Genomic DNA, 24,476 nt, shown 5'->3' with positions numbered 1-24,476 from the left:
GGATAAATCCTTGGCAGAGCGCCGCCATCCCATCGAACTCCTGTGGTCGGGATATCTGGATCCCTCTGGGTGTTGGGGTGTAGGTGGCTGGATCTGATTGACCAGCTGGTCTCGACGGATCGGGTCCTCTCCTCTCCAGGCGTTGGATGACCTGAAGAACCCGATCCATCGCTTCTCCCAAGCTGGCCAGCATCGTGGAATGTTCCTGGACCCGTGCCACGACTCCAGGCATGCTCTCTTCTCCCGCTGACTCCATAGCGGGTGGGTGATTCTGTGATGAGTGTGATAGAAGGAGTCAGGCGCAGGATGGTTAATCACAGAATACAGAGTTTATTCCTTTCCGTCACAGTTGCGCTGGATAGCGACAAACAAACATAGGCACAGGGGAAACTCTCTACCCTGGCAATCACGGTACAGAAATACTCCAAACAATATACAAGCATAGGGGAAAATAAATCTACTCTTATACAATAAGAGAGTAGCTCAGCCGAGCTACTCTACTCTCACATGGAACAATCACCCACACAGACAAGGGAGCAGAGCACTTATACACAGACTAATGAGGGGATGAGAACCAGGTGTGTGTGATTAACAAGACAAGACAAGTGGAGTGATGATAATGGGAGCGGCAGTGGTTAGTAAGCCGGTGACGACGAACGCCAAAGCCTGCCCGAACAAGGAGGGGAGGCAGCCTCGGTGGAAGTCGTGACACCAGTCAGGTTTCAAGACTGGTCATTCAACTGAGACTGCTCTTCTCTGTGTCACAGAGGCTCTCCGCACTGCTAAAGTTAACTCTCTCTCCTCTGCTCTTATCCTTCTAGACCTATCTGCTGCCTTTGATACTGTGAACCATCAGATCCTCCTGTCCACCCTCTCCGAGTTGGGCATCTCCGGCGCTGCTCACTCTTGGATTGCGTCCTACCTGATAGGTCGCTCCTACCAGGTGGCGTGGCGAGAATCTGTCTCCGTACCACGTGCTCTCACCACTGGTGTCCCCCAGGGCACAGTTCTAGGCCCTCTCCTATTCTCTCTATACACCAAGTCACTTGGCTCTGTCATATCCTCACATGGTCTCTCCTATCATTGCTACGCAGACGACACACAATTAATTTTCTCCTTTCCCCCTTCTGATAACCAGGTAGCGAATCGCATCTCTGCATGTCTGGCAGACATATCAGTGTGGATGTCGGATCACCACCTCAAGCTGAAACTCGGCAAGTCGGAGCTGCTCTTCCTCCCGGGGAAGGACTGCCCACTCCATGATCTCGCCATCACGGTTGACAACTCCATTGTGTCCTCCTCCCAGAGTGCAAAGAACCTTGGCGTGACCCTGGACAACACCCTGTCGTTCTCCCCTAACATCAAAGCGGTGACCCGATCCTGCAGGTTCATGCGCTACAACATTCGCAGAGTACGACCCTACCTTACACAGAAAGCGGCACAGGTCCTAATCCAGGCACTTGTCATCTCCCGTCTGGATTACTGCAACTCGCTGTTGGCTGGGCTCCCTGCCTGTGCCATTAAACCCCTACAACTTATCCAGAACGCTGCAGCCCGTCTGGTGTTCGACCTTCCCAAGTTCTCTCATGTCACCCCGCTCCTCCGCACACTCCACTGGCTTCCAGTCGAAGCTCGCATCTACTACAAAACCATGGTGCTTGCCTACGTAGCTGTGAGGGGAACGGCACCTCCTTACCTTCAGGCTCTGATCAGACCCTACACCCAAACGAGGGCACTATGTTCATCAACCTCTGGCCTGCTAGCCCTCCTACCTCTATGGAAGCACAGTTCCCGCTCAGCCCAGTCAAAACTATTCGCTGCTCTGGCACCCCAATGGTGGAACAAGCTCCCCCACGACGCCAGGACAGCGGAGTCACTGACCACCTTCCGGAGACACTTGAAACCCTACCTCTTTAAGGAATACCTGGAATAGTATAAAAGTAATCTTTCTCCACTTGTATCACAGCAAGTGTTATTTTTCCCCCACAGCTGTTGGAATGCTACAATCAAATGTCTCTGCATGTATTTTTTATGATTGTTTCTGTATGATCTCTTGATTTGGTCTTCTACACCCAAGTCTCTATCAAATCATGTTGCCATCCCCAATATTCAGCTTCAACTGTGACTATCTTTCCACATTGCAACATAATACAGTAAGAATCTAACACTGACCAGGACTCAGTGGTAGACATAACATAGTAAACTTAAATCTGAGACACTCCAGTTAGTATGATATGTTACGTTTTGTATGGTATGTATTAATTTGTGGATGTCCATCATCCATATCATTCTGATATGTTACAAATTAGAATTTAAATTCATACAATATGTTACGTATTGCAATTTGTACAAAATGTAACGAAATTGTAAAACATATTGTAATGACCCAGCTGGGTCATAAAGTAAAAGAGAGACGGGCACCAGGTGTACAGGCAGAACACAGGTTTATTCCTAAATGGGCTATTGTTCAGGCCACAACCCACGCCGCTAAACCTCGAACATACACAAATAGAACATGTCAAATCAAGGGTCCCGAACCGAAGAGAGAGAGATGAGACCGTAACCCCTATTTAATCATTCCCAAAATCCCGCGGGATTACCCATCATACCCCCCAACCTTTCCATCTGTCCTGGCATATTTAACCCCTGCTAGTACCCATGAGAACGATAACACATCCATGAACACAGAACACAATACAGGGTCGTTACATAGCCCCCTCCTTTCTAAACCCTAGCCCCTAGGGTTACAAAACAAAATCCTTAAAACGACCCGGAGGTCGCATCAGTCTCTTGTGCCTCCCCTTGACTCTCACTGGTGGACCCCCAGAACACTCATCTGCCCCAATGTCATTTCCAGCACCCCCGAAGAGGCAGCCCCGTCCCAGGCTCAGCTTGCATTAGAGTCTCCTCGCTAGACTGTCCCCGTGTGCTCACATCAGAGTCCTCACTTCCATTCCCTACCGTTTTCCTCCCTCTGTAGGGCGCCAATCGGTCCCGGTGGACCACCACCTTCCTGCCCCGTGGGGGAACCTCCACCCGGTACGTCACCTCCCCCACTCTCTCTATCACCAGGCACGGCCCCACCCAGGCACTGTCCAGCTTTGGGCACCGCCCCTTCTTGCGCGTGGGGTTGTGAAGCCACACGCGTTCTCCCGCTCCAAAGTGCCTCCCCCTAGCGCGTGAGTCATAGTGGCGCTTTTGGCGCATTCCTGCGTTCTCGAGTTGCTCTCTTGCGAAGGTGTGAGCCGCTTCTAACCGGGTTCTGCAGTCGACGAACATAGTTCGGGCCAGGCAAAACCCCGTCGTCGTTATCAGGAGGGTGGCCAAACGTCAGTTCGGCTGGGGTCGCAACTCACGACCTAACATTAGTAGCGCTGGGGAGCACGCAGTCGATTCCTGAACAGCCGACCTACATGCCATGAGAATAAACGGTAAGTGGGTGTCCCAATCTCTCTGGTGTTTTGAGGTAACGATAGCCAGCTGTTGTGCTAATGTTCTGTTAAATCTTTCCACCAGCCCATCACTCTGGGGATGAAGCGGAGTAGTGCGCGTCTTCTCCGCGCCTAACCGTCTACACAACTCTGAGAACACCCGTGACTCAAAGTTTCTCCCCTGGTCGCTGTGTATAGACTGTGGCACCCCGAACCGACTGATTATTCCCCTACCAATGCATCAGCTACTGTTTCTGCCTCCTGGTCTGGGAGAGCGTAAGCCTCTGGCCACTTGGTGAAGTAGTCCATAGCAGTTAGAATCCACCTGTTACCGCTGTCTGTGATTGGAAACGGTCCAACTATGTCTACCCCCAGTCTCTCCATGGGCTCCCCCTACTGGGAATTGTTGTAGGAGGGCGTGTGACTGACCTGGAGGTCCTTTCTTAGCAGCACACTCATCGCACTGCCTGCAAAAGTCCTCCACATCCCTCCTGTGCCTGGCCCAATAGAAGCCTTTACGTACGCGCTTTAACGTTTTGGAGACCCCAAAATGCCCTGCGCCTACTCCCCCGTGAAGCTTCTGTAACACGCTCCCTTGCAGCCTTTTGGGAACCACTACCTGCCACGTCATTTCTCCAGTAGCTGGCTTTTTCCACCCCCCTCTGGAGCACTCCCTCAGCCACTCTAAGGACTGAGAATTTAGCCCAGAGGCCTTTGGTGACTGGTGATAGAGGGGCTACTTCCCCCCATGGCGGTCGTCTTCTCTCTTCCACCCACCCCAGCACAGGACGCAGCTCTGCGTCCTCCTCCTGGCGACGCCTCCACTCCCCGACGTCCACAGCCTCAAGCTCCCGGCACTCTGTCACCCTCAGCTGACTCACCGTGGCGGTGACTCCCTCCTCCATGCACAGTTCCCTCTCTCGCTCCACCCGTTTGGCGCAGTACCCACAGCCGTCCTCAGCACACGGGCGGCGGGACAAGGCGTCTGCATTGCTGTGGCGAAGGCCGGCCCTGTGCTCCACCTGGAAGTCGTAGGGTTGCAGCTCCTCCAACCAGCGGGCGATCTGACCCTCTGGCTCCTTGAAGGAGAGAAGCCACTGCAGGGCGGAGTGATCCGTCCGCACCACAAACGGCAGGCCCCCAGGTAGTACTTGAAATGGCGTACTGCTGCCACGACAGCCAAAAGCTCCCTCCTTGTCACGCAGTAGCGTTTTCAGCCTTATCAAAAGTTCTGCTGTAATAAGCTACTACGTGCTCCCCGTCAGAACCACGCTGAGCCAGCACGGCCCCCAAGCCCTCATTGCTTGCATCGGTGTCCAGAATAAACGGACGGTTTGGGTCTGGTGAGGACAGGACAGGGGCCTCCACCAGGGCACGTTTGAGGGCCTCAAACGCCCGCTGGTGCTCTTCGGTCCACTGAAAGACAGTGTCCTTCTTGAGAAGGTGGTTCAAAGGAGCTGCTATCCCCGCAAACCCTTTCACAAACCTACGATAGTAGGATGCCAGACCCAGGAAGCTCTTAACCTCTTTTTTTTCCTTTGGAATTGGCCACCCCCTCACAGCCTCCACTTTGTCTGGCAACGTGCTGATACCCTCACCACCCAGCTGATGACCCAGGAACGCCAACTCCCTTTGCATGAAATGGCACTTTTCCGGGTGTAATTTTAGCCCCGCCCCGAGATCCTCTCCAGCACTCGCCTAAGTGCCCCCAGTGCCCCCTCAAACGACGTGCCGTGTACCAATATGTCGTCTAGGTACACGACACACTCGTCTCTCGGAACCCCCGCCAGCACTCTGTCCATGAGCCTCTCAAAGGTGGCAGGAGCATTACAAAGCCCGAAGCACAGCACCTTGAACTGCCAATGGCCCCTATCCGTGGAGAAGGCCGTTTTTCACGTGCCCCAGGCGAGAGGGGCACCTGCCAGTAGCCACTGCGCAGATCAAGGGAAGAGAACCACGAGGACCCTCTGACGTGGTCTAGCGACTCATCGATCCTCGGTATGGGGTAAGAGTCTTTAATGGTGACAGAATTTAGGCCCCTGTAGTCCGCACAAAACCTAAGTTTACCCCCTTTCTTAGGCACCATGACGACCGGCGCGGACCACGGGCTGTCTGATGGCTCAATGAAATCAGCCCGCAACATGTCAGCAATAGCTGTGGCTGCTGCTTCCCTCTTGGCAAGGGGAATGCGACGGGGCCGAATTTTAATGGGTTGGTTGTCCCCAGTGTCGATGTCGTGCTGAACCAGGTGCGTTTGCCCTACCTCATCTTCCCCCCAAGCGAAGCTATCTTTAAAGTCAAACAGCAGCTGCTTTAATTGTCTCTGTTGTCCCTCGTCCAGACCTTGACAGTTTTTCAGCCACACAGCCTCAACGGCGTCGATAACTTCCTCCTTCCCCCGTCGGGCTGATGGGGTGAAGGAGCCAGTGTGTTTTGGGCTACTGGGATGCCTGTGCTTGCACCATTATGGGGAGTGAAGGTCGTTGCCGCCGGAGACAGCTGCTGGGATGGAACAACGACCAAGGGAGCAGCCGGGACGACCAGTGGAGTTTCGGCAAGCTTGGAGGAAGACGGAGGGACAGCCCTGCCCCCTGCTGGCCCTCCCGTAGGCGACATTCCCACTGTGGGCCCCCCGACAGCCTCAAAGTGCCCGAAGCTAAGTCCAACTGAGCCCCACAGTTTTTCAAAAAGTCCATTCCTAGTATACAGGGGTCCTGTACCGCTGCTACCCACACCGGACACCCCACAGTTCTCCCCCCACAGTCACAGACACCCGACACTTCCCTAACATGGGGGCTAGCTCCCCCGTGACAGTCCGTAGCTGGACAAAGGTCGGCTCCACCCGCACCCCCAACAGGTAGTATGTCTGGTCTCACCAGGGTTACTGTAGAGCCCGTGTCGACCAGGGCCAAACATTCCACCCCCTCTACCTTGACGATGACATTGCAGAAGTCCCCAATGGTGGTACGTCCCACCACAACTACCGGACTAGGAAACACGGTGGCCGCTACACCCTGGGGAAGCAGGTCCCCACCCTCTTGCCTGCACTGCTGGGTACATCTTCTGCTTACTGTGGGTTCGGGGCGGAGGAATGGGCCCGCGCTGCCCCCCTGCGCGAGAACCCGCTGTCGTTTCCCTGTTGACTGGAGAATCTGCCACACTCCCGCTGAATGTGGCCAGTCTGGCCACAACCCCAGCAGACAATGGAAGTTGAGCTGACACTGCGATGTTGTCTGGAGCCCTTCTCAATGACAAGCGAAGCGGTCTTGACTAACCCTCCCAACTCGTCGACCCACTCTGGTTTGGTGACCCCCAGCACCCCGGCCGCCGCTGCTCTCACCTCTGGTTGACTGGCAACCTCCACTCTCACTCCCTCACCCCAGATCAGCTCCCTCTTCCTGGCTATCTCCACTGCAGCCCGCAGAGATGCTGGGTCCGACATCTGCACATGCTTACCCAGTTCGGTGGAGGAGAGCGCTCTAATGAAACTGTCCCGTGCCAGCTCGTCTTGCACCCCAATCGACATATTTGCATAAGCCCGCCTGGTCAGGCTCAGAATATCACTTGCCAACGCCTTTAATGATTCCCCCTGAAGTCTCTTTTTTGTTATTCAGTTCAATCCGCAGCATGTTGGGCTGTGCATCGCTGCCGAAACGGCCCCCCAATGCCTCCACTAGCGCACCGTAGTCGCCCCTCTCGTCCGGGGCTAGCGTTAGCAGGCATTCCGACGCCTCCTCTGACAGGCTCAGGGCAAGCTGTAACCCCTTTCGTCTCGTCAGACCACCTCCCGGCTCTAGCCAACAACTCGAATTGAGTGAAAAAAAACTTCCCATTTACCTTGTCCATTGAACTTTGGAAGTTTAGCCGCTACCGTGGCTAATGGCAATAGGGCGCTGCCATCTCTGTTTACATAAGGAGGTCCAGCCATTTCCGCACGCGGTGACGTCGATATCTCCGTCGCCGTGACGTCTGTTCTGGTCGAGCGGTTTGAAGGAAAACCCGCCCGTTCTGCCATCTCGCTGACTGACAATTTAACTCCCGCCATGTGGCTCTCCAGCTCTTCTACAGCCGTCCTCGCCTGACCCTCCCGACCGGGTACACCCGAGCCCCCAACGGCCACTTTGTCCGACTCTTCCTTAACTTTCCGCCTCGCCCCGATCATCCTGACCGTAGATGCGAGTCACGCTAAAGCTAACCACGGCCTATACTGAAACAGCTAACTCGCCTAATCTCGATCTATCCCGTCGTTCGAAAGCACTTCTGACACCAATGTAATGACCCAGCTGGGTCATAAAGTAAAAAGAGAGACGGGCACCAGGTGTACAGGCAGAACACAGGTTTATTCCTAAATGGGCTATTGTTCAGGCCACAACCCACGCCGCTAAACCTCGAACATACACAAATAGAACATGTCAAATCAAGGGTCCCGAACCGAAGAGAGAGAGATGAGACCGTAACCCCTATTTAATCATTCCCAAAATCCCGCGGGATTACCCATCATACCCCCCAACCTTTCCATCTGTCCTGGCATATTTAACCCCTGCTAGTACCCATGAGAACGATAACACATCCATGAACACAGAACACAATACAGGGTCGTTACAATATGATATGTTACGAATTCAAATTTGTTGTGGCTAACGTTAGGTAGGTGGCTTGGTGGCTAACGCTATCGTTAGCTAGGTGGCTAACGTTAGCTAGGCTAGTGGTTAGGGTTAGGGTGGGGTTAAGGTTAGGAGTTAGGTTAAAGGGGAAGGGTTAGCTAACATGTTAAGTAGTTGCAAAGTAGAAAAACATTTGTAAGTAGTTGCAAAGTTGCTAAAATGCTAATGTTGTCCGTGATGAGATTCGAACACGCAACCAACCACCACTCCGACCAACCACCCTACTTTCGTTTTTGCCTTAAAGCTGCAATATGTAACTTTTTGGGTGACCTGACCAAATTCACATAGAAATGTGAGATATATACACTGCTCAAAAAAATAAAGGGAACACTAAAATAACACATCCTAGATCTGAATGAATGAAATAATCTTATTAAATACTTTTTTCTTTACATAGTTGAATGTGCTGACAACAAAATCACACAAAAATTATCAATGGAAATCAAATGTATCAACCGATGGAGGTCTGGATTTAGAGTCACCCTCAAAATTAAAGTGGAAAACCACACTACAGGCTGATCCAACTTTGATGTAATGTCCTTAAAACAAGTCAAAATGAGGCTCAGTAGTGTGTGTGGCCTCCACGTGCCTGTATGACCTCCCTACAACGCCTGGGCATGCTCCTGATGAGGTGGCGGATGGTCTCCTGAGGGATCTCCTCCCAGACCTGGACTAAAGCATCCGCCAACTCCTGGACAGTCTGTGGTGCAACGTGGCGTTGGTGGATGGAGCGAGACATGATGTCCCAGATGTGCTCAATTGGATTCAGGTCTGGGGAACGGGCGGTCCATAGCATCAATGCCTTCCTCTTGCAGGAACTGCTGACACACTCCAGCCACATGAGGTCTAGCATTGTCTTGCATTAGGAGGAACCCAGGGCCAACCGCACCAGCATATGGTCTCACAAGGGGTCTGAGGATCTCATCTCGGTACCTAATGGCAGTCAGGCTACCTCTGGTCGAGCACATGGAGGGCTGTGCGGCCCCCCAAAGAAATGCCACCCCACACCATGACTGACCCACCGCCAAACCGGTCATGCTGGAGGATGTTGCAGGCAGCAGAACGTTCTCCACGGCGTCTCCAGACTCTGTCACGTCTGTCACATGTGCTCAGTGTGAACCTGCTTTCATCTGTGAAGAGCACAGGGCGCCAGTGGCGAATTTGCCAATCTTGGTGTTCTCTGGCAAATGCCAAACGTCCTGCACAGTGTTGGGCTGTAAGCACAACCCCCACCTGTGGACGTCGGGCCCTCATACCACCCTCATGGAGTCTGTTTCTGACCGTTTGAGCAGACACATGCACATTTGTGGCCTGCTGGAGGTCATTTTGCAGGGCTCTGGCAGTGCTCCTCCTGCTCCTCCTTGCACAAAGGCGGAGGTAGCAGTCCTGCTGCTGGGTTGTTGCCCTCCTACGGCCTCCTCCACGTCTCCTGATGTACTGGCCTGTCTCCTGGTAGCGCCTCCATGCTCTGGACACTACGCTGACAGACACAGCAAACCTTCTTGCCACAGCTCGCATTGATGTGCCATCCTGGATGAGCTGCACTACCTGAGCCACATGTGTGGGTTGTAGACTCCGTCTCATGCTACCACTAGAGTGAAAGCACCGCCAGCATTCAAAAGTGACCAAAACATCAGCCAGGAAGCATAGGAACTGAGAAGTGGTCTGTGGTCACCACCTGCAAAACCAGTCCTTTATTGGGGGGTGTCTTGCTAATTGCCTATAATTTCCACCTGTTGTCTATTCCATTTGCACAACAGCATGTGAAATGTATTGTCAATCAGTGTTGCTTCCTAAGTGGACAGTTTGATTTCACAGAAGTGTGATTGACTTGGAGTTACATTGTGTTGTTTAAGTGTTCCCTTTATTTTTTTGAGCAGTGTATGTCATTCTCATTGAAAGTAAATTTAAGAAGAGGTAGATCTGTTTTATGTGCGCTATTTCTATGCTTCCCGTTCTTAAGTTTAGTTTTTGCGTCTTTTACTTTTGGTTTTGTAAACCAGCTTCAAACAGCTGAAAATACAACATTTTTGGTTATTGAAAATATATTTCAGAGCGGTTTAGATCATACATTGATTCTCTACACTATTTTTTTGTCACAAACTGAAATGATGTGAACTACTCGAATTTTTGCAACCAGGAAATGGCAAAGTGATTTCTGCCTATTGCACCTTTAAGTAACCTTCTGTCTTTTTTTATCAACTACATCACACCTGCCTAGACCCACTAGCACACACCCCCATCTCAAACGCCAGCAACACTTTCGGCCACATGGCCTGAAACTGCACCATTTTGTTTCTCTCAGTAGCCCACACACTTTTAATATTTAAATAATACATCCAGAGTGGCACAGCGGTCTAAGGCACTGTATCTCAACGCTAGAGGTGTCACTACAGACCTTGGTTCGATCCCTGGCTGTATCACATCCGGCCGTGATCGGGAATCCCATAGGAAGGCGCACAATTGGCCCAGAGTCCTCCAGGTTAGGGGAGGATTTGGCGGGGGTAGTCCATCATTATAAATAAGAATTTGTTCTTAACTGACTTGCCTAGTTAAATACAAAATTAGATTTTTCCATTGTGTTAATGATGGCAGATTGATTGATTCACAAGACGGATTAAAAATACATTTCTGTCTTATGTAACCATACCAAACATAACATTTCAGACTAATTAGAGTGTCCCGGAATTACGTTTACTATGAGACCAGGCTGCTAACACAGTTCATGAGAATGTAACAAGAATGCAACGTGGTATGTTTTACTAGCCAGATCCCGCCTTCATTCTAGAATGAACCAATGAAAATACAGAAACAGACGTGCGCCTAAATAAAGAGGGCAACGTGACCCTGCCTTCGTCCGTACACGCTTGCAGGGCTGCAGCTTTTTAAATACAGAAACAGACGTGCACGTAAATAAAGACGACAAAGTGACCCTGCCTCGGTCCGTACACACTTGCAGGGCTGCAGGTTTTGCACATAGCGTGCTAGCTAGCTAGGTAGATTGCTAACTTAGCTAGCTGTACGACCTAGCTAGCATCCAATATCTGTTTTCCCCCAAAAGTCGTCGACATGTCGGCATTTTCAGAGGCAGCGTTGGAGAAGAAACTATCGGAGCTTAGCAACTCCCAACAAAGTGTTCAGACACTGTCACTTTGGCTTATCCATCATAGAAAACACTCGAAGACCATCGTCAACGTTTGGTTCAACGAATTGAAAAAAGGTAATGTTAGCTAGCGCGAGTTAAAATATATTAATCAATATTAGCATTTATCTTCTATTTAGCTATGAATGACTACACAGTCATATCAAGTGTAGCTAGCTAACGTGTTAACGAAAACTTGCTAAGGTTAGTTAGCAAGCTTTTTAGCTAGCTACTGTTAGCTGAACTAGCAATGTTAGCAACTTAGCTTCTTACCTAGGTAGATGGCTAACCTTTGCAAGTAAACAAACATAAAATGTCTTAATTTGACCACATCACAATCTACTAACCATGTCATTAACTTTTCTCTAATCTAAATAACGTCAGTAGCTTTGTTAGCTACTGACGGTTGGATACTTTACTAACTAGCTAACTTGTTTGTCAATTGTGTAACTAACTTACAGTAGTTAGTTAGCTAATTGATTGCAAATGCAGGCTTGCTAACAAGCTAGTTAACAAACTTAACATTAGTTGTAGCTCACTGTCTCCCCTCCTCTAGGGTGCTTGGGGATAGTCTGTTAACAATCACCCTGCTACGGTATTGCTTGTATGGACAACTAGACTGACACGAGGCCCCAGTCAAGCCAGCCAGCTGCTAGCTAGGTACCTCACAAGTCCTTAGGCCTTATAAAGTTGCAATTTAGTTAGAATGCCAAGTTAATACAGTGCCTTCAGAAAGTATTCATACCCCTTGACTTATTCCACGTTTTGTTGTGTTACGGCCTGAATTCCAAATAGATTTAAGCAAATTTATAGGAAATTGTATTCAGAAATATCTTATTTACATAAGTATTCACACCCCTGAGTCAGTACTTTGTAGAATAACCTTTGGCTGTGATTACAGCTTTGAGTCGTCTTGGGTAGGTCGATCAGCTTTGCACATCTGGATTCAAAGATTTTCTCCCATTCTTCCTTGCAGATGTACTCAAACTTTGTTAAGTTAGATGGGGAGCGGCGGTGAACGGCAATCTTCGTGTTTCCACAGTTTTTCAATGCGATTCTAGTCTGGGCCTTGGCTGGGCCACTCAAGGACTTTCACGTTCTTGTTCTGAAGCCATTGCAGCGTTGCTTTGGCTGTATGCGTGGGGTCATTGTCCTGCTGGAACGTAAATCTTTGCCCCAGTATGTTTGCACTCTGAAGCAGACTCTCATCAAGGATTTGCCTGCATTTGGCTCCATTTTATTGTTCGCTCTATCCTTACCAGTCCCTGCCGCTGAAAAGCATTCCCATAGCATGATGCTGCCATCACCATGCTTCACAGTAGGGATGTTAGACAGGTGATGAGCTTTGCCTGGTTTTCTCCAGACATGGCCAAAGAGAATCTTGTTTTCTCTGTCATTATGGGTTATTTTGTCTGTTTGTAGATGGGTGAGAATACAAATCCATATTGAATTTGGGCTGTAACACAACATTTGGAGTAAGTCAAGGGGAAGGAGTACTTTCTGAATGCACTGTATGTATCTCAATAAAGTTGGGTCATTGGAGTGATTGCTCTGATAGTGTATGAGAATGCAGTAACTATTAGCTAGCTACTAATTTTAGTCCTAAAACCAGGTAGTCTTGTGACAGGTAGAGCCCCTCACTTTGGGACCCCACTTCACTATCAGACATCTCCTATTATGTTCTACTTAACATCAGGGTGAACAAGGGTCAGTATTGCTGCCCATAAAAATGTACACATGTAAGTAGCTTATAGCTAGCCCAAGATGTTCTGTTAAGGAGTAATGGTAACGTTCGTCTCCTTAAGGTACTTATGTTATTTTCAGAGGTAGACTGGCTCTGGCAGCTAAAACAGCTGCCAGAGCCCTTCCCTTTTCCACATTTTGTTACATTACTGCCTTATTCTAAAATTGATTTAATAAAATGTTTCCTCATCAATCTACACACAATACCCCATAATGACAAATCGAAAACGTACATACCTTATTAGTATTCAGACCTTTTGCTATGAGACTCGAAATTGAGCTCCAGTGCATTCTGTTTTCATTGATCATCCTTGAGATGTTGCTACGACTTGATTGGAGTCCACCTGTGGTAAATTCAATTGATTGGACATGATTTGGAAAGGCACACATCTCTCTATATAAGGTCCCACAGTTGACAGGTAATGTCAGATCAAAAACCATGAGGTCGAAAGAGTTGTCCGTAGAGCTCCGAGACAGGATTGTGTCGAGGCACAGATCTGGGGAAGGGTACCAAAACATTTCTGCAGCATTGAATGTCTCCAAGAACACTCCATCATTCTTAAATGGAAGAACCACCAAAACTCTTCCTAGAGCTGGCCGCCCGGCCAAACTGAGCAATTGGGGGAGAAGGGCCTTGGTCAGGGAGGTGACCAAAAACCAGATGGTCACTCTGACAGAGCTCCAGAGTTCCTCTGTGGAGATGGGAGAACCTTCCAGAATAACAACCATCTCTGCAGCACTCCACCAATCAGGCCTTTATGGTAGTGGCCAGACGGAAGCCACTCCTCAGTAAAAGGCACACGACAGCCTGCTTGGAGTTTGCCAAAAGGCACCCAAAGGACTCTGACCATGAGAAACAAGATGCTCTGGTCTGATGAAACCAAGATTGAACTCTTTGGCCTGAATGCCAAGCGTCACGTCTGGAGGAAACCTGGCACCATCCCTACGGTGAAGCATGGTGATGGCAGCATCATGCTGTGGGGATCTTTTTCAGGGACTGGGAGACTAGGCAGGATCGAGGAAAAGCTGAACGGCGCAAAGTACAGAGAGATCCTTGATGAAAACCTGATCCAGAGCGCTCAGGACCTCAGACTGGGGCGTAGGTACACCTTCCAACAGGACTACGACCCCACACAGCCAAGACAACGCAGGAGTGGCTTCGGGACAAGTCTCTGTCCTCGAGTGGCCCAGCCAGAGCCTGGACTTGAACCCGATCAGACATCTCTGGAGAGACCTGAAAATAGCTGTGCAGTGACACTCCCCATCCAACCTGACAGAGCTTGAGAGGATCTGCAGAGAAGAATGGGAGAAACTCCACAAATACAGGTGTGCCAAGCTTGTAGCGTCATACCCAAGAAGACTCAAGGCTATATTCACTGCCAAAGATGCTTCAACAAAGCACTGAGTAAAGGTTCTGAATACTTATGTAAATGTGATATTTCAGTTTATTTTTTATAAATTTCTACACCTGTTTTTGATTTGTCATGATGGGGTATTGTGTGTAGATTGAGGGGAAAATAAACTATTTAATCAATTTTAGAATAAGGCTGTAACGTCACAAAATGTGGGAAAGGTGAATGGGTTTGAATACTTTCTGAATGCACTGTAAATACGCCATCTAAACTTGAATCCCAGAAATTTTCCTTATCCACGAAAAGCTTATTTCCCTAATTTTGTTCACAAATGTGTTTACATCCTTGTTAGTGAGCATTTCTCATTTTCCAAGTTAATCCATCCACCTGACAGGGATATCAAGATGCTGATTAAATGGTATGATCATTACACAGGTGCACCTTGTGCTGGGACAATAAAAAGCCACTAAAATGTGCTGTTTTTTGTCGCACAACACAACGCGTGCACTTGGCATGCTGACTGCAAGAATGTCCACCAGCGCTGTTGCCAGAGAATTGAATGTTAATTTCTCTACCATAAGCTGCCTCCAACGTTGTTTTAGAGAATTTGGCAGTACGTCCAACCGGCCTCACAACTGCAGACCACGTATAACCACACCAGCCCAGGACCTCCACATCCGGCTTCTTCACCTGTGGGATCGTCTGAGACCAGCCACCCGGACGGCTAATGGAACTGTGGGTTTGCACAACCGAAGGATTTCTTTATAAACTGTCAGGAACCATCTCAGGGTAGCTCATCTCATTCTAATGGAACCTTTTTTATCGAAGGATTTCTCACACTTCACTGCCACCAGGTCTCAATGTGTGAAACATATTGTAATGAGTGCCATATTTATCTCTAGAAAGCTGTAGGGTGGCTGTTGAATAATAATACTTTAAAAACATTTTTTTTGCTGATTTGAACTCAGGTACTTTTGGTGTGTGAACTTGTGTCAGAAACCGTCTCGGGGAAGCTCATCTGCGTGCTCGTCGTCCTCACCAGGGTCTTGACCTGACTGCACTTCGGCGTCGTAACTGGCTTTAGTGGACAAATGCTCACCTTCGATAGAGAAGTGTGCTCTTCACGGCTGAATCTTGGTTTCAACAGTACATGGCAGATTGTGTCTTGTGGGCGAGCGGTTTGATGATGTCAACATTGTGAATAGAGTGCCCCATGGTGGCGGTGGGGTTATGGTAATGGAAGGCATAAGCTTACGAACAACAATTGCATTTTATCGATGGCAATTTGAATGCACAGAGAGAGATGAGATCCTGAGGCCCATTGTTGTGCCATTCATCTGCTGCCATCACCTCATGTTTCAGCATGATAATGCACAGCCCAATGTCGCAAGGATCTGTACACAATTCCAGGAAGCTGAAAATGTAATGTCTTCCATGGCCTGCATACTCACCAGAGGTCACCCATTTGAGCATGTTTTGGATGCTCTGGATTGCCGCGTATGACAGTGTTCCAGTTCCAGCCAATATCCAGCAATTTCGCACAGCCACTGAAGAGTGGGACAACATTCCACAGGCCACAATCAACAGCCTGATCAACTCTATGCGAAGGAAATGTGTTTCTCTGTGGTCCTCTGTAGCTCAGCTGGTAGAGCACAGCGCTTGTAACGCCAGGTTAGTGGGTTCGATCCCCAGGACCACCCATACACAAAAATGTATGCACGCATGACTGTAAATCGCTTTGGATAAAAGGGTCTGCCAAGTGGCATATTATTATTTGCGCTGCACGAGGCAAATGATGGTCACACCAGATACTGACTGGTTTTCTGATCCACACCCCTACTTTACATATTATTATTTTTTAAGGTGTCTGTGACCAACAGATGCATATCTGTATTCCCAGTCATGTGAAATCCATAGATTAGGGCCTAATGAATTTATTGCAATTGACTGATTTTCCTTATATGAACTGTAACTCAGTAAAATCTTTCAAATTGTTGCGTTTAGATTTTTGTTCAGTGTAAATCCCTTTTTACTTTCATCAAAATAATTGTACAAATGCAAAATATGCGTCTTAATGTTCAGACTGCGCATCGGGGCTCTTAACAAAACTCACCCGTACAGAAGACTCCTTTGTCCAATGACTTGTGTAATGGATTGGAATGAAGTAGGTTATAGCCTATGTGCTTCTTAGGAAATGTTTTCCAAAAACTTCTCTCTGCATCACGTCACTGCACATGAGTGATGGGCTATATCTGTGAAATAGGTTCACAGACCGACAATAGCCCACCTATTTGACTCATCTAGGCAGCCTACATTCCCTGCTTTGCCAATGACTGTTCACAAGAAAATCGTTACCTGGAAACACTAATGGAACCTTTTTTTGTATCGAAGGATTTCTCACTACACTGCCACAAGGTCTCAATGTGTGAATACCTGTTGTAATGACTGCAACATTCAGCTGTAGAACGCTGTAGTGTGGCTATTTCATTATTTTTGATTTTGAGCTCAGATATTTTTGCTATATGAAATTGATGATCAGATGTTTCATTTTAATACTGAATGCTTAAAATGTGCCTGGGAAGAGGACAATCTGCATTGTGTATGACATTAGTCTACCAATACCTTTAGCTGTCTCTTATGTAGCCTACTGCCTAAATACAAATCTGAGCTACTGCCTAAATACAAATCTGAGCTTTTGTGCTAGTTGGAGCTAAGGAGTGGTATTTGATTCGGTCTGTTTTCCTTTGGGTAAAAGAGCACAATGATATCCCATTTGGGCCTCTATTTTGGGAGCTGCTGACTCTCTTCTGTGGACTGGGAATAGCATCTGATGTCTTAGCATTGCCCTGCCTGTAGCCTACTCATGGTTAGTTGTGCTCTCATTTTGTAGGTTTCTTACTTCCTATTTCTTTGTCATCACTGTCCTTGGTGTTTTGAATGAATTCACTAACCACAAGTCACAAATGGGGTTATCTCTGACTTTCTAATTTTGTGTCAGTCTGTGCCTAAAGCTTCAATGCCGCAAATTCACAGTCAGTGTTGGTAGATGAAAGCTGTAAGCCATAGCAAAGGCTACAAGTAGGTCCTCTTTCTAGTCACGAGCATTAATGCTTTAAATAGATAAGTGGTGTGCTTGCTTTGTGTAGTTTCACTCTGCTTTGACTGTTTCCCACAGTTGACTGTGATCTCTGTCTGCAGCCAAGGTATCCAGGAAGCTCACCTTCCTCTACCTCGCCAACGATGTCATCCAGAACAGCAAGAAGAAAGGACCCGAGTTCACCCAGGACTTTGCTCCTGTCATCGTTGATGCCTTCAAACACGTGTCCAGGTGAGGGGTGAAATGCAGTCAAACCTGGCTCCCGCTGTTTTCGCTATTGTCGTGATTGGAGCATGAGCCTGCTGATGGTAATTAGTTGTGTGTGCAGGGAAGGAGAGGACGGATGTAAGAAACAGCTGGGCCGGGTTCTGTCCATCTGGCAGGAGAGAGCTGTGTATGAGAACAACCTGCTGGACCAGCTCTCTCACGTCCTGCGTAAGTACCCTCCTAACCAACTTACACCTCGGGTGTGTATCAATAGTCTTAAGTGGCTTGCTTGTCCTGGTCTCCTCCATCTACTCTGATCTGAAAACATAGTATGCTTGAAAGGAGGTACGGGCATTCACTAGTCATTACTTCACATAAGTGAGTGGCCGTGTCCGACTAGCGTACTACAAACTTAAACTGTATACTATGTACTCATCGTTGCATACTATTTAGCACGTACCGTTTAGTAAAAAGTATGCAGTATGCAACTGCAGTAGGTGGGGCAAGGCCGAGTGGGGGTGGATTTTTCCCATTTCGACAGATGTGCATCGCATTAACCAGCCTGATAATAGCTCATTTCCAATTTGATTAATTTCTCTAAACTCTGAATATGAATGGAGTTATAGACCTACTCAGGCTGGTTATAGGCAGACCATTACATTCAACCTGTATCATAGTAGACCATGTAGCCCATCTATCCTGTTTAAAAAGGACTGAAGACAGAAACAGATCATTTCAACATTTATTAGTGAAACCAAAGTGCTTTAACATATATAAATTAAATAGCCTAGTACATGCACCAAAACTATTCAAATGTTCAATTCAAAAGGCAGAGAAAAAGTTAGGAACCGCTGGCTGGCAACATAATAAACTAAAGCACTGATCATTGGGAACGAGATCAGAATGACTGCTAAGGCTTGATCCATACATTCAATAATGGGTAGCCTAGCCTACAAAAATTGAACGATCCATATGTTCAAATCAAAAGGTCTGATTTAACATGACATCAATAACGCAACCCCATCCCGAGTCCCCGGTGCCGATACGTTCAGAAATCAAAAGATTTAGTTACATTTCGTTTTAAAAGCTCTGACGAAGGCCAAGAGAACAAACACTTTTCAGTGAGAAAACAGAAATCTAAGACTTCTGTTTTCAAAGACGTAGCCTACGATGTAATACTCGTGATCATTTCCCAATTAAGTAGCCTAGTTGTTGTTTGGCTACTTGAAGAGAACTAGGCCTATGACTAGGGCAGACCACCTCTTCCAATGCATTGTGGGAAAGTGTGCGTCAAATTCTACTAGATGAAGAGCTGAAATAAGTACAACATCCTGGCATTTAAAGCACTTGATAAACATTTTTTTTTGCATACTGGGAATGAGTCATGTGTTATTGCGTTGTTTCCCTGCCATTCGTTGATTTCAGTAGCACATCCCTATATCTTAATTGATCAGCTGAAGTGAGTGACATTTAAAGTATACACTTTTTTTGCGTACTCAAATGTCCTATGTGTATTCGGACACGGCCAGTGTCAAAGGATGTGACGTATTCGTATCAGTGTGTTGTCACCTTCTTCCCATGAGTGCTCACCCTGTATCCATGTTCTACAGTGGGAGAGAAGAAGGCCAAGAAGAGGCCGTATGAGGAGATTCAACTGGACGACCAAGATCTGGCCTCCCAGAGCTCCCCAGCAGAGCCCCCACAGGTACAGGCCAACCCAACACCTCACGGGGGGGTGACATGGAGTGTGTGTGTTGGAGGGGGGCTGTGTAATGGCTTGGTTCATTCAACCGATCAGAGGTTCTTTCTGTCGTTGCATTTACCTCTTCGTATCCCACTTAACAGTTTTCGTATCCACATGACTTTAAGCGGAGTTGCTTTGTTAGTTCCTTGTCTTCTTAGAAAGTATGCCAAACATCTAACTGCAATATGGGACTCTCTCCTCTGTCGCCATCTGTCATTTCTCCCTTCTCTTTTCCCTTATTTCCTGCCTGTCCTCACTTTCCTTCACGTCTTTTTTCCCCACCTCTCCTCACTCTCCCCCTCCCCTCTTCCCTCTTTTTCTACCTCTCCTCCCTCTCAGACGGCGGAGTTAATCCGGGCCCTGCAGGAGCTGGAGAATGCAGCCTCCGGGGACTCGGCGCTGCGCCAGCGGATCTCCTCCCTGCCTGCTGAGGTGCAGGACCCGTCACTGCTGCACAGGATCACAGGTGGGCCCTGGCATACACTTCTATCTCACACTAGCTACAGTCAGCCATGCGGAATGCTCCAGAGTGGTGCTGTTGGCAGGGGTGTGGGGGGGGCACAGTGGTCAGGAGGGTGGTTGGGCTCCAGAACGAGGCTTGGCCGTTGCAGTACTGCTGTGCTGACCCCTGCAGGTGCCCCAGCTGTGTGTAGCCTAGTTTTTGAAGTGACGGGAACGTGTTAGTGCTGTCTTCTGAAAAACCACGACAGACACCATGCTACACTTTAAACATTAGTCCGTTTAACAGTTAAACATGCTGTATATTAGTTGGCCCTACAATTAAGCAAATCTTTCAATCACATAAGTCCCTTCTCAGTCAGCCACAACTGACAAAAAGGCTGTTAAGTTGGGGATGTAACGAGCTACCACCTGCTCACGCGCACCCTCACCCTGTTTCTACACAGCCAGAGGGACGGCCTGGCCCAGAACGAGCAGAAACTAGAAGTGCGTAAATAATCATCTCTTTTATTATTTCACTACACACCCTCTTCTGTCATTCTCCATCTTCATTCTGTCTGTCTCAAATGTTCTCTTTTTTGTAGCATGCTTTTTCCTGTTTGTGTCCTGTATCACCTCACCCTTTCAGGTGGTATGCTTTGAATGTCTCCAATTGAATCGAATGGAGACTGCTCACATTTTGCCACGAGCAACACTTCTGAAGTATAATAATGTTCTGTCCCTTACCGAGTAAATCGTTGATGGGACAAATTTGTTTTATTTGGCCATGTCCAAACTTGAGATATGCATGCTTAACTGGAACTGTCATGCAAATTCTGCATTGTCAGTGGGAGATTTGCACAACAGTTTGAGTTAATGTTTACCTCAAGTTAGGATTCAAGTCACTATGCCTCTCTCCACTTTCCAGTGGCTTCTTCCTCCCCCAGAATGCTTTAGCAAAGATGACATCTCTCACTCCATTACTTGCAAAACCACTACAAACTATTTCCATTGGTTTGTAAAACACGGTGGAGGAAAAATGTATGTTTTTTTCAAATTGCTGAATGCATAACTGTCCAGCCTTTACCCACAGGAAGTCAGCAAGATCAAGTCTTCTGGTCTATGTATCTGCAGTTCAACAAATCTCTCTTGTAATAAAGAAAAAAAAGAGAATAAAAAATTAAACTGAATCTGAGTGCTGTTATTTGCTGCTACTTGTGTGCATACTGGTGGTGGTGGGTTGAATGACTCCAGTCCTATTTGATTGACTTTATTTTTTAGTTTCATGGTATTAAATAATATGAATGAAACACTATCTTGTTAAACATAACACTCAACTTCACCTGTTATGTTATTGCAAACACATTACATATTTTTGTAAAACTAAACCTAGTTTTGATAGTCATTCATGACCAGATACTTTACATTGGAAATAGTTATTGAGGTCATAGCTTCAACAAAATAAAAAAGTAGACCAGAGAAATGGGATTAAATGCCGTTAAGAGTTGTACTCAATGCAGACAGTTATTACAGACAGGCTCACATTACATTTGTTCATTTATTTTAAATGAAGTGCATTCTGACTAGAGTTATAAACTTAACCAAACACTCTTAATAATATTATTATTCTTACTCATACGGGGTAGTGAAAATGTCTGAAGGCATTTTCAGCAGGTGTATATTATGTTCATTGATCAATTGTACTGGTCTGCAAATATGATTTTGGTTTCCTCTCAATTTGAATTGTCAAGCCCCTAAACCAGGTGCGGGACACTGGTCCTGGAGGGCTGCAGTATGTGCAGGCTTTTGTTGCAGCCCAGCACTAACACACCAAATCACTAATAATAATGGTCATCCGTAATAGACCACAATTCATCTAATTGGGTGTTAGAACAGGGCTGGAATAAAAAGCTGAACACTACAGCTCCCCAGTACTAGAGTTGCCCACCCTCTTTTTCTAAACACGTGCTTCCTAGTGTCAGGATTATTGGTTATATGGCTGTTTACACAGGCAGCCCAATTCTGATATTCTTTTCCACTAATTGGTCTTTTGACCAATCACGTCAGATCTTGTCACATCAGCTCTTTTTCAGAGCTGATCTGATTGGTCAAAAGACCAATAAGTGAAAAAAATATCAGAATTGGGCTGCCTGTGTGAATAGCCCTTTTTGTGCCCTGGGTTCAGGGTGGTTTTACTCTCCTATACTGAGGATAGGGGTTACTAGTATGTACCCAGTCGTGTAGGGGAGTCATACACTTCAGTTAAGGGGTTGTTTGTCAAACTGGGCCTTGGTTACTTAGCATATCCTTGACTTGCCTATAAGGTTGAATTTCTCCACACTGTACTATTAATTTGACTGATTTAATGCTCAATTTGAATAGTTAGATTAGTCATACTGTCTTAAAAATAGGAGATAAGGAAACCTCTTGGTTTTTCTGTAGCAAATACTGACTGGATCAAACACTAGTTTCTGTCACTTGAAATGTAATGAAAGGATTTCATAGCTCACAACTTTAATGACAGAATGGCTATAGTAAAGGTATTTCAGAAATATTTCCCTTGCCATCACTGTGATCCTGATGTGAGAGGTTGTAGGGTGATGATGGTTTTCAGTTCAAGAAACCAATACTAACACACTCTAGTAATATAAAACTACGGACGGAAAGAATACACAGTACATTTTTCACTCTACTCTTTCATTTAAAATGTTCTGTTTGTCACTTATAAAAGTAAATAGGACTTCACAATGAAACCGAAATGATTGAATGTCATCAATTTACTCGGATGTACCCAAGTTACTTTGTAAACCCTCCCTTTCCCTAACCATTGTGCTAAAAGGTTTACAGTGAACGCCAAGATGATGTCTAACAATTGAACAGCATATCCAACTCGAAGTATAATGTTGTACAAAACATATCACATCACTCTTCATACCTGCTCTTGTTTCAGGAGTACAAGCGCAAGCTGGCACGGGTGACCCAGGTACGGAAGGAGCTGCGTACTCGTCTCAGCAACCTACCGGACCTCTCTCTGCTCCCCAGTGTGACCGGTGGACATTTGCACCTGCCCTCATCTGGTGTCGAACTTTATGACCCCACAGCCTGACAGTTCACCTGTGCTTCTCACCCCTGACTGACCATCCACCCTCTGATTGACACATCTCTCGCCCTATTTAACATGTGGACTTCACTAAGTGGACATCAAAGTCACTTAGTAACCTTTGATTGACGCATCTCCCAACCTATCATTGACCATGTGCATCTTGCCATTGCGCCACTTACTGTTTGACTTAGGCTCTCTCCTATCTTTCCCCATGTAGTCATGTTTATCATTCCTTCCCGATTGACACTGTTCATGCCTCTCTTACCAATCATCATGTAACCCTCCTATTTGCCAATAATCCCTCTTATTCTTTTCACAATAGATCATTTGTCTGATATATATATATATAATTGATATATAAATCCTATGCTTTCACATCTATTGCTATTTAATGAAAGGCATGACCCATGTTTTCCATACATAATGAACTCTCTTTCTTCCCCTCTTCTGTTCTTCCTCTGAATACATGTACTGGTTTAGTGATTCCCTCTTGGCTTTCACCAACAGTCTTCCCATGATATTCCTCTTCTGTTTCCCCTCGACACCTAACCCCAACCTCCCCAAAATTGTCAGGAAGATATTGTTGTAATATTATTTTTGTATTTACAGGTATAGTGAATTTAGATAGCACCAGAAATTGTATAATGCAGTAGTCCCAATGAATACATCCCCTCAGTGTGGTATCAATATAATCAGCTGCAGTATTTTATTACAAATGATTATCATCTTTATGTGTTATTTTATAACTGCTCTAAAGTATTCCCATTATGCGGACACAGCTCACTGGGTTTTAGATCTTGCTCTTGGGTGCTTCATTAATAGCAGGGATTGTTACTGTTTAAGTTCTATATTAATGGCCTTAAAACAATGAATCCTGTTCAGAGAAGTTCTCTTGCCCAGATTTAATTGTCTAATTAAATAGTTGGGAAATGTTAGGTTACTGTTAAAAGTAACAGGTTTTCACTTGTTTTGAGAAAAGCTTTTGAAAAAACAAAAACATCCATTGTTAATTGTAAACATTGTTCTTGAAGCGGTAACCTATTTATTTATTTTTACCTCATAGACAAAGTTGCCTGTAAATACTAGGAACCAATTGGTTTTATCTTGTATTGTCATTATGGGCTCCCGAAGACCTGGTAGTCATTCCAGAAAAGCCTTGAGTCTCATTGCAGATGGAGCTTTATAGATGTTTAATGTCTCCATAATAGTTGAAGCCTTTCCCATATTGGAACAAGTGAGTGGAGACATCAGTGTTGTGTGCTTGTTTACTGTATAACTTACTGCCCCTTGGTTTTAACCTCTAGTGAATGTTGTTCAGCCACCTATGATAGCTATGCTCTTTAAAGAACTTGAAGGGGCCCACTGTTTGAAAAACCATACCTTATAACTTACTTGACTGATTTGTAAGTGTTCATTGAAACACAAATTGTTGTAACGCGTTCAGTTCTCAGAACCAAATAAACAGCAAAACAGAGGATAATTTATCAAGACTTGTTGTCATGTTTGCCTGCATCAATCCAGCATTATTTATTTTGGGGTGATTATTCCTTGTAGT

At 46.5% G+C, this 24,476-nt stretch overlaps 1 protein-coding gene across 4 annotated transcripts; it reads left to right on the top strand.

Moving 5' to 3' along the window:
* Positions 1-10,954: 10,954 nt before the first annotated feature.
* Positions 10,955-24,405, top strand: LOC121565136 (regulation of nuclear pre-mRNA domain-containing protein 1A). 4 transcript variants are annotated; one of them, XM_045220175.1, is made up of 7 exons: positions 10,956-11,315; positions 17,531-17,660; positions 17,758-17,864; positions 19,247-19,341; positions 19,720-19,846; positions 20,286-20,325; positions 22,769-22,857. In XM_045220175.1, exons 1-6 carry the CDS (start codon positions 11,165-11,167, stop codon positions 20,321-20,323), a joined length of 648 nt encoding a protein of 215 aa, XP_045076110.1. In that variant the 5' UTR covers positions 10,956-11,164; the 3' UTR covers positions 20,324-20,325; positions 22,769-22,857. The 4 variants fall into 4 exon arrangements, with proteins under 4 accessions (XP_045076108.1, XP_045076109.1, XP_045076110.1 ...); XM_045220176.1 differs by lacking the exon at positions 22,769-22,857 and adding an exon at positions 20,912-21,003; XM_045220173.1 differs by lacking the exon at positions 20,286-20,325 and having other exon boundaries at positions 10,955-11,315; positions 22,769-24,405.
* The last annotated feature ends 71 nt before the right edge of the window (positions 24,406-24,476 follow it).

The sequence above is a fragment of the Coregonus clupeaformis genome, unplaced genomic scaffold, assembly GCF_020615455.1.
Source record: "Coregonus clupeaformis isolate EN_2021a unplaced genomic scaffold, ASM2061545v1 scaf3280, whole genome shotgun sequence".
NCBI classification, from domain to species: domain Eukaryota; kingdom Metazoa; phylum Chordata; class Actinopteri; order Salmoniformes; family Salmonidae; genus Coregonus; species Coregonus clupeaformis.
This window is presented reverse-complemented; position numbering and strand designations above follow the sequence as displayed.

Excerpts from the sequence above, each read along its gene's own strand:
- LOC121565136 (XM_045220173.1), top strand. The coding sequence starts at position 11,165 with ATGTCGGCATTTTCAGAGGCAGCGTTGGAGAAGAAACTATCGGAGCTT. Across the intron at positions 11,316-17,530 it reads GTTCAACGAATTGAAAAAAG|CCAAGGTATCCAGGAAGCTC; the intron begins GTAATGTTAGCT and ends CTCTGTCTGCAG. Across the intron at positions 19,342-19,719 it reads CCCCAGCAGAGCCCCCACAG|ACGGCGGAGTTAATCCGGGC; the intron begins GTACAGGCCAAC and ends CCTCCCTCTCAG.